At 49.9% G+C, this 10409-nt stretch overlaps 1 protein-coding gene across 2 annotated transcripts; it reads right to left on the reverse strand.

Moving 5' to 3' along the window:
- Positions 1–296: 296 nt before the first annotated feature.
- Positions 297–10050, reverse strand: SPAG7 (sperm associated antigen 7; the record flags this gene model as incomplete). 2 transcript variants are annotated; one of them, XM_080712481.1, is made up of 7 exons in its annotated part: positions 297–424; positions 498–654; positions 744–833; positions 947–1031; positions 1130–1188; positions 1428–1495; positions 9966–10050. In XM_080712481.1, the coding sequence occupies 7 exons, from the start codon at positions 10048–10050 to the stop codon at positions 315–317; spliced, it is 654 nt and encodes a 217-aa protein (XP_080568607.1). In that variant the 3' UTR covers positions 297–314. The 2 variants fall into 2 exon arrangements, with proteins under 2 accessions (XP_080568607.1, XP_080568606.1); XM_080712480.1 differs by having other exon boundaries at positions 1130–1218.
- Between the last annotated feature and the right edge of the window lie 359 nt (positions 10051–10409).

Below are 10409 nucleotides of genomic sequence, written 5' to 3' on the forward strand. Positions count from 1 at the left end.
AAGTCTTTATTGAATGTAAAGTAACCCCAGCCCCATGGGGAAGAAAGTTTCAAGGAGAACAGAGAATAATACAGATTAAATACCCACCTGCACATTCACACTCTCTTTTGCACAAACACAAACACACACACACAAACACACATACATATCCAAGCTCCAACAGTGACAAATAAAACACCTGCTCCCCCACAGCCCAAATGACAGCTGGCGGGAGGTGATTCAGAGGTGGGGCTCCAGGATGGGTCACATAGCAGCAGCCTTGTCCCTCCCACCCCGGTCCTGCCCCAGGGGTCAAAGGGAGCTGGGTGGGGTGCCTAGGAGGTAGTTGGCAATTCTTCCCCACTCTGGCGCAGGCGTTTCTTGGCTCGGATCTCATTCATGGCCTCTTCAATGGAGCGCGTGTCCCTCTTGTTGGCCACAGGCACTGGGGGGAGGGGCAGGGCATCAGCCTCCCCTCCCCCCACCTAGCCCCCCCACCCCAACCCAGCGAGGCTCACCACAGCCATAGGTCTTGTTAGCCTGGAGCATGTGGGCCGCATCCTTGGCTGCTCCCTTGCCAATGAGGTGGCTGTACTTGTCCTGGTAGTCGTTGGCGGGGTTTACCACCACGGGCCCCCGCAGGGCTGCCTCCTCTTCCTGCTGCTGGGCCAGTTCCTAGGGTGCAGAAGCAGGGCACGGTGCTCAGGGCCCTGATCAGACCCCTGCAGGGCTGTGGGGCTCTAGGGGCTGCCGGCACAGCTCACCTTCAGCTTCCGCTTCTCCTCGGCCTTCTGGGGGTCCCACTCCTCTCCGTGACGGTAAGACTCCAGCTCTTCGTCTGAGGGTGCGAACTCCTGGGAAGGAGGGGAGCAGCAGGGTCAGGGGCCCGAGAAGTTTCCGGTCACTCCTGCCCAGTGGGGGCCTGGCTGAAAAGGGGCGAGGGCAGAGGAAGGGATGCGCCCTTTACCTTTTTGAAGATCATGACGTAGCGACAGTCATCGTCTTCTCCGAAGGAGAAGGATGTCAGGCCAGCCACTTCTACCACATCGTGTCTGGGAAGCAATGGCGGAAGAGGCTTGCTGAGCCGCGAGGGCCACTGCCTCTGGAGGCCCTTGACCCTGTCTGCCTCCCGTGGCCCAGGGACACTCACAGTATGCTCCTCTCTATCTTGTTCATAGGTTGGAACTTTTTCTTGATCTGCCCACTGTCTTGGATGAAATCTGAGACCTCTTTCTCCATCTTGGGAGAAGGAAAGGGAAGAAAATATGAGAATGTGGCTCTGCCCCAATCCCCCCGTCCCCAGCTGGGCCGACGGCCTTTCTCGGCCTCTGTGCCACCGCGTTCAAGCTTCCTCTCTCAAGACACTGAGCACAAATGCGTTCTCAACCTTTCAATTCTAACTTATGGGAAGTCCTCCCAGAGGCTGTGATCTCTCCAGCTGCTCTCACCCTCTTACGGAACTCCACTTTCTGTTGCTTGTCTTGCTCTTGTAGTTTCTTCAGGCGGGCAGCCTGCTCTGGGGATGAGAAATGGCAGCATCAGGCCTGGGCTGGAAGCAGGGGTGGGGAGCTGACCAGGCCGCAAGCGAAGTCTGCTGTATGGGAGACTCAGACTGGGCGGCGGCCGCTGTTAGCACTCCCCGAGGTCTGCTGCGTGCCTGGGACTGTGCTGTAGTCCTGGGGTACCAAGATGGTTCAAAACAGTTTTGACCTTCAAGAGGGACTGATGACTAGAACCATGCTTAACCCCGTTTACCAACCCCACGGGGAAACCAATGAACACTGACTTCATGTCTACAACGTACAAGGAGAGTAAGGCACCTACACCTGGGGAGGCAAGGAGACCAGACTGAGTGCCTGGCCTTAGATTTCCTCATCTCACTGTCTAGGCAGGAAGGGGGAACCTACAACTTCCTGCACTGTGTAAGTCCTCCACATCCCTTTTTTTTTGGGGGGGGGGCGGGTCTGGGGATGGAACCCAGGGGCATCCTACCTCCGAGCGACACCCCTGCCCTATTATTTTTTCTTTCTTTCTTTTTATTTATTATTTATTTTGTGGCACTGGGGTTCCTAGAAACTCTTCTACCTCTGGGCTACACTCCCAGACCTATTTATATATATATATATTTTTTTTTATTTGGAAACAGGGTCTCTTAAGCCAGTGCAGCTGGCTTCGAACCTGCGCCATCCTCCTGTCTCCGCCTCCCAAGCGCGGGGATTACAAGTGTGTGCCACCACGCCCGGCTATTTTTCTTTATTTTGAAACAGGGTCTCACTAAGTTTTAGAGGGCCTAAGTAGCTGAGGCTGTCCATCTGCGAACTGTGATCTTCTGGTCTCAGCCTCTTGAATGCTGGGATTGCAAGTGTGCGCCACCACGTCCGGCTCCACTTCCCACTTTTACAGACGGGATGACACGCATTTCTCCTTTTGGGTGCAGGTATGTTCAAGGTTAGCTATAAAAGGACTTTCCATCCTGGAGTCTCATAAACTCCCCTCCCTCCCCAGGGTGCTGGGGATTCAATCCTGGGCCTTGCACATGCTAGACAAGTCCTCTACCACTGAGATACGGTCCCAAGGAGGGCATTCCTAACCTGGGCAATTACTCCTGCCTGTCTTTTAGCATGAAGTAATTTTATTTCCTTTTTTTTTTTTGGGTACTGGGAATTGAACTCAAAGATATTCTACCCCTGAGCTATACTCCAAGCTCTATTTTATTTATTTTTTTGTGGTACTAGAGATGGAACCTGGGCCTTCTACCTCCAGCGTACACCTCCAGATCTATTTTATATTTTATTTGAAAACAGGGTCTCACTAAGTTGCCGAGAGCCTCACTACACTGCTGAGGCTGGCTTTGAACCTGCGATCCTCCTGTCTTAGCCTCCCAAGTACTGGGATTACAAGCATGTGCCACCACACGCAGCTTGTTTTCTTTTGAAACAAGAGTCTCACTAAGTTGTGGAAGACCTCATGTTGCTGAGGCTGGCTATGAATCTGAGGTCCTCATGTCTCATTCCCCCTCCTTTTTTGTGGTACTGGGGATGGAAGTCAGGGCTATTCTACTTCTGAGCTACACTCCCAGACCTTTTTCCTTTTCATTCTTTCTTTCTTCCTTCCTTCCTTCCTTCCTTCCTTTTTTTTTTGTACTAGGGAAGGAACCCAGGGGCATTCTACCTCCAAGCTACACCCTCAGCCCTATTTTTATTTTTTATTTTGAAACCGGGTCTCACTGAGTTGCAAAGGGCCTCACTAAGTAGCTGAGGCTATCCGTGAACCACGATCTTCCTGCCTCAGCCTCCCAAATGCTGGGATTACGAGCGTGCCCTCCACACCCAGCTCCTGTCCTCCTCTTTTGAACACTGATACCCACCATGCAAGGAGGTTCTCCTTCCACTCAGCTCCAACTCTACTTGGTTTAGACACTCCCTAGAGCCAAGTGCTGACAATGCAATATAATTTACCTGCTTGTCTCCCCTACCAGAATATGAGATCCTGATGGCAGGGACCCTGTTCACCTCCCATCCAGCTACCTCTGGAATACAGGGCCAAACAGCCTAGAAGCTTTCATTGCTCGGACCTCACTGACCACCAGCACATCCCATCCTGGCCACTGATTGTTTTCTATCTGGTTTTCCAGTCTTCTCTGCATTTGGGGAGATGGTGTAAGATACGGTTTAAAACATAGGTTTGAGCCAGGCGTGGTGGCCCACGCCTGTAATCCCAGTAGGTTAGGAGTATAAATTGGAGGTAGAATGCCTCTGGGTTCAATCTCCAGTACCAATTAAAACAACAACAACAACAACAAAAGCTAAAGCTGGGCGTGGTGACACACACTTGTAATGCCAGTACTTGGGAGGTTGAGACAGGATGATCACAGGTTCAAAGCCAGCCTCAGATATTTAGTGAGTTTCTCCTCAACTTCGTGAAACTCTTGTTTCTGTTTCAAAATAAAAAATAAAAAATAGGGCTGGGGGTGTAGTTCAGAGGTAGAATGCCCCTGGGTTCCATCCCAGTATAGCAATAAATAAATAAATAAATAAATAAATAAATAAAATAAAAAAGGGGTCAGGCATGGTGACACACACTTGTAATCCTAGTACTTGGGAGGCTGAGATAGGAGGATTACAGGTTTGCAGCCAGCCTCAGCTACTTAGTGAGGCTCTCTACAACTTAGTGAGATCTTGTTTCAAAATAAAAAATAGGGCTGAGGGTGTAAATTCAAATGTAAAATGCCCCTAGATTCAGTCTCTAGTACTGCAAAACATTATGGTGGTGCACACCTGTAATTCCAGTACTCGGGAGGCTGAAACAGGATTGCAGGTTCAAGGCCAGGCTCAGCAATTCTGTGAGACCCTGTTACATATTAAAATCTAGCTGGTTGTAGTAACACTTGTAGCGCTTGGGGAGGCTGAGACAGGATGATCGCACAAGTTTGAAGCCAGTCTCAGCTACTTAGTGAGGCTCTTAGCAATTTAGTGAGACCCTGTTTCCTAATAAAATATAAAATAGGCCGGGCGTGGTGGCGCACGCTGGTAATCCCCGCGCTTGGGAGGCAGAGACAGGAGGATCGCGCAGGTTCGAAGCCAGCCGCGCACGCTGGCTTAGGAGACCCTGTTTCCAAATAAAAATGTAAAAATAGGTCTGGGAGTGTAGCCCGGAGGTAGAAGGGCTTCCAGGAACCCCAGTACCACCAAAATAAATAAATAAATAAATAAATAAATAAATAAATAAATAAATAAATAAATAAAATAGGTCTGGGAGTATTGCCCAGAGGTAGAAAAGCCCCTGGGTTCCACCCCCAGTACCACAAAATAAAGTAAAATAAAATAAAAAAATAGCCAGGTGTGGTGGTGCATGTTTGTAATCCCAGTACTTGGGAGGCTGAAACAGGAGGATCTGGGTTTCAGACAGCCTCAGCTACTTAGTGAGGACCTTTGTAATTCAGTGAGACCCTGTTTCAAGATAAAGTATAAAAAAAAATAGGGCTAGGGCATAGCTCAGAGGTAGAATGCCTCTGGGTTCCAACCCCAGTACTGAAAAACAAAAAAACAAAAAAACTAAGCAGGGTGTGGTGACACACACTTCTAATCCCAGTACTTGGGAGGCTGAGACAGGAGGATGGCAGGCTGGAGACCAGCCTCAACAACTTAGCAAGGCTCTAGCAATCTAATAAGACCCTGTTTCAAAACAAAAACTAGAAAGGGTTGAGGTGTACCTTGGAGGTACAATGCTCCTGGTTCAATCCCCAGTATCATGGGCACACACACACAAAAGCAGTCAGGTGTGGTGGCACATGCCTGTAATTCCAGTATTTGGGAGGCCAAGACTGAGACGGGAGGATTGCAAGCTTGAGGACAGCCTCAGCAAGGTAGGGAGCCCTACTCTCAGAAACCTAGAGACCCTGTTTCAAAATAAAAAATAAAAAGGAGTGGGGGAAGCCAGGCGTGGTGGCGCACACTTGTAATCCCAGCATTTGAGAGGCTGAGACAGGAGGATCACGGTTTGCGGACAGCCTCAGCTACTTAGTGAGGTCCTTTGCAACTCAGTGAGACCCTGTTTCAAAATAAAGAATTAAAAAATAGGACTGGGCATGTAGCTTGGAGGTAGAATGCCCCTGAGTTCCATCCCCAGTACCACACACACACCAAAAAAAAAAAAGAATAAAAAATAGGACTTGGGGTGTAGCGCAGAGGTAGAATGCCTCTGTGTTAAAAAAAAAAAAAAAAAAAAGAGTGGGGTGGTAGAATGCCTCTGGGTTCAAGCTCCAGAACTACAAATAAAAATAAATGTAAAGAGTAAAAAAGGCTGGAGGTATAGCTCAGTGTTAGTGGGACCCAAGTACAATGCCTAGTACCACTAAAAAAAAAAAAAAAAAAAAAAAAAAAAAGAAAAAACAACAAAGCACAGGCTTAAAAGTCACACCTGGGCTGAAACTGCCGCGTACTAACCACGTGACTTCAGGCAAGTGACTGGAGCTTTCTGGACTGTCACCTGTGGGTAGCCATCCCCCACCCAGACAGGCACCTGAGCACTGGATAGTTCCAATTCCCTACCTGTCATGCTTCCTGCTTCTCAGAGCTTTTTGTTTTGCTTTTGATACTGGAGTTCGAACTCAGAGGTATTCTATCTACCTCCCAGCTACAAACCCAGGATTGTTTTTTTTTTTTTTTGGGGGGGGGAAGTGCAGGGGATTTAACTCAGGGGCATTTTACTCCCCCCCCCCAACCCCGGCGGGTCTGGGGCTGGAACCCAGAGGCATTTGACCTCCGAGCTACACCCCTGCCCAATTTTTTTTTTTATTCTTTATTTTTTTTTAATTTATTTTGGTGGTACTGGGGTGGAACCCAGAGGCTTTCTACCTCCGGGCTACACTCCCAGACCTTCTTTATTCTTTATTTTGAAACAGAGTCTCACTACATTGCTGAGAGCCTCACTAAGTAGCTGAGGCTGGCTTCGAACCCGTGCGATCCTCCTGTCTCAGCCTCCCAAGCACAGGGATTACAAGCGTGCGCCACCACGCCCGGCTGGCATTCTACTTTTGAGCTACATCTCCAGTCCTATTTATTTATTTGTTTATTTATTTATTTATTTATTTGCGTGTGCAAAGGAGGTTACAGGAACTTTGACAGGGGATCGCCAGGGGAAGAGGGTGGGTGGGAGCTGAGGCTAGAGCCTGCTGGGCCAGCCTGCCCTTGCTCCCCATCCTGGGCCTCACCAGGCCAAGGGCGTTTATAAGAAGGTAGGAGAGGCCACTGAGACAGCGCTGACGTGCCTGGTGGAGAAGATGAACGTGCTCGACACGGACCTCTATTTTATTTTTTTTTAATTTTATTTTTGTGGTACTGGGGATTGAGTCCAGGGCATTCTATCTCTGAGCTACACCCTCAGCCCTATTTTATTTTTATTTTGAAACAGGGTCTCACTAGGTTGATGAGAGTATTACTACTTACAGAGGCTGTTCTCAAACCTGTGATCCTCCTGTTTCAGCCTCCCAAGTACTAGAATTATAAACCTGCACCATCACCCCTGGCTTATTTTTATTTTTTTATTTTTTGCAGTACTGGGGATGGAACCCAGGGACATTCTACCTCCCAGCTACATGCCCAGCCCTATTTTTTTTTTTTTTTTTTTTTTTTTGCGGGTCTGGGGATGGAACCCAGGGGCATTTGACCTCCGAGCTACATCCCCGGCCCTATTTTTTATTCTTTATTTTGAAACCGGGTTTCACTGAGTTGCAGAGGGCCTCACTAAGTAGCTGAGGCTGTCCGCAAACCGCGATCCTCCAGGTCTCAGCCTCCCGAATGCTGGGATTACAAGCATGCGCCACCACGCCCGGCTCCAGCCCTATTTTTTATTCTTTATTTTGAAACAGAGTCTGAGTTGTAAAGGCCCTCACTAAGGAGTAGCTGAGGCTGTACTCGAACCACCGTTTCAGCCTCCCAAATGCTGGGATTACAAGCATGCATACCCAGCTTGGCTTATTTTTATTATTTATTTATTTGTTTTTTGGTGGTACTGGGGTTCCTGGAAACCCTTCTACATCCGGGCTATACTCCCAGACCTATTTTTACATTTTTATTTGGAAACAGGGTCTCTTAAGCCAGCACGGCTGGCTTTGAACCTGCGCGATCCTCCTGTCTCTGCCTCCCAAGCGTGGGGATTACAAGTGTGCACCACCACGCCCGGCTTATTTTTAATTTTTAAACTAGGTCTGATGCCGGGTATGGGGACACACGCTTGTAATCCCAGCATTTGGGAGGCTGAGAAAGAAGGATCACAGTTTGCAGAAAAGGAGGATCGCCCTGCAGTTCACAGACAGCCTCAGCTACTTAGTGAGGCTCTTTGCAACTCAGTGAAAGTCTGTTTTAAAATAAAATAAAAATAGGGCTGGGGGTGTAGCAGTACTACCAAAAAAAAAAAAAAAAACCTGGAATTCTGGGATTACAGGTGTGTGCCATGATACCTGGCTATCCTCTGTCCCTTTTTTTTTTTTTTTTGGCAGTACTAGGGATCGAACCCAGGAGCATTCTACATCTGAGTTACACCTCCAGCCCAATATTTATTTTTTACTTTGAAACAAGGTCTCACTAAGGTGTGGAGGGCTTCACTAAGTAGTTGAGGCTGGCCCAGAACCTGTGATCCTCCTGTCTCAGTCTTTCAAGTACTGGAATTACAAGTGTGAGCCACCTCGCCCCGGCTGCCTTTTTAAAAATCAATTAATTAATTAATTTATTTATTTTGCGGTATGGGGGATGGAACCCAGGGGCATTCTAACCTCTGAGCTACACCCCCTGCCCTATTTTTTATTATTTATTTTGAAACAGGGTCTCACTAAGCTGCAAAGGGCCTAAGTAGCTGAGGCCGGATGCGAACCCAGATCCTCTTGTCTCAGCCTCTCAAATGCTAGGACACCTTGCTGCCTTTTTTATTTTGAAACGTCTCCTCTCCCTAAATTGCTGAGGCTGAGCAGGCTGTGGTGGCGCATGCTTGGAATCCCAGTACTTGGAAGGCTGAGACAGTGAGTAGGATGGCAGGTTCTAGGACAGCCTCAGCTAGTAGTGAGACTCTTATCACCCTAGTGAGACCCTGTTTCCAAATAAAAATAAAAATGGCGGGGTGGGGGTAGCTCAGAGGTAGAATATCCCTAGGTTCAATCCCCAATGCCACACACACACACAAAAAAAAAAATTTAAATAGAGCCAGGGGTGTAGCTCTGAGGTTGAATGCCCCTGGGTTGAACTCCGGCACCAAAAATAAATAAATAATAAACAAATTGCTGAGGCTGGCCTCAAACCTGTGATCCTTCCGTCTAAGCCTTCCAAGTATTGGGATTTGGGGATTATAGGTGTTCGTCACCACACTGGGCTTTCTCAGAATTTTCAAATACACTTCTCTGCCTGTAACATAATTTTTCCCTCTCATTTACTGAATTATTCTTCAGACCTTAGCTCACTGCAGACAAAGAAGGACCACCAAGTAGCCGCTCTCGTGTTTCTTCTTTGGAAGCACTTATTAAGGTTGGTTATAAAAATTTGGTGTGATCATTTCATCAATGGCTCTCAGACCCGGACTGTGCTCATTCTGAGTCCCCCCTCCCGCCCCTAGTCGGTGTTCAGTAAGGGACCATATTTTGATATTCAGCAGCCTCCGGGGCACCTGGAAGGTATCCCGCCTGCTCTGCCTCCTTCGGGTAGATGGGGACTGGTCCCCGGTCAAGGATCGCAGGGTTGGGAGCCGGTGTCCTGGCCGAGGCAGTCATTCTGCGAGGCTCCTTCACACGCTAGGGAAGCCTCCAGTGCCCGCCAGGGAGCGGGCTACTCGGAAAGCACAGATGGGAAAACTATGGCCAATCGGACCCGGCGGAGCATTCTCGTCCCTCCAATCAACATCACGATCCGCCCGGGCAGATCGGGAATTTAAGGCAGTAAACGCAGCGTTATATCAAAGTAGGGGCATAAGGACACGGAGGACCGAGCCAATGGAAAGTGCTAAGGCTGGGTGGGTGAGGAGGAAGGGCCGACAACACTTAGGAGGTGTAGCTTTGAGAAGCGGAGATAGTCAAAAGCGGGGGGAAAGGACCCCAAATGGACGAGCCCTGAACCTAATCGCTAAGGACTTCGTGCACCGGCCGGAAGGAGGCGGACACGCCGTCCCCCAATCGGAGGAAGAAACGGGCGGGGCGGGGCCGGCGGCGACCTGCCAATCAGAGCTCGCCAGCAGCGGACTGGCGGGCCGGCTGGCTAATTGGGAACAAGGACTGCGGAAGGCCAGGGTAGGGGAAAAGCCGCAGGAAGCTGGAGCTAGGCTTCAGGTAGCCAATCATCGTCCGCTAAGAGCCGCGGGCGGGCCGCCGGCTCCTCTGAGACTGAGGGTCTCGGAGGCCTGCGTAGGGGTCTTTCAAGGTTCGGGAGGCGGCATCTTTCAAAGAGGGCAGAGTGCGGTCCCGAGAGCCGGGCGAAGAAAGGCGGCTGTGGATCTGGGATCCTCACCTCGGGCCTTGCGCCGAGTCTCCTGGTCTCCTAGGCTGGGTGGCTTCTCCATGGAGCTCAGGATGGAGCCCAGTAGGTCCGCCATCTTGGGAGTGACTGAGAGGGGGCGGTGCGTCTTAAAGGGAAGGGCGAAATGCCTTTAAGGCCGGAAACACGTCGGAGGCGGGAAATATTCTCCGGCCCCGGCAGGCGCGGTGCGGAAGGCGCAGAGCCGAGGCCGGCCGCGCGCGGCGCTTTGTCCCGCTTCCCCCCCGCCCCCGCTCGCAGACAGAGGCCGGAGGCTGGCTGGTGCAGCGATGTTTAATGGCAGTTTGTATAAATCAAGCCCATGCACAAGTAGAAAGTGCTCGTGGAGCCGGGCCGAGGCCCCTGCCGCTAGGGAGCCACACGCCCGGCAGCGTAGCCCCGCGTCTTAAATAGATTCTTGGCTATACTCTGTATGTT

This window comes from Muscardinus avellanarius (genome assembly GCF_963383645.1).
Source record: "Muscardinus avellanarius genome assembly, chromosome: 16".
Taxonomy (NCBI): Eukaryota; Metazoa; Chordata; class Mammalia; order Rodentia; family Gliridae; genus Muscardinus; species Muscardinus avellanarius.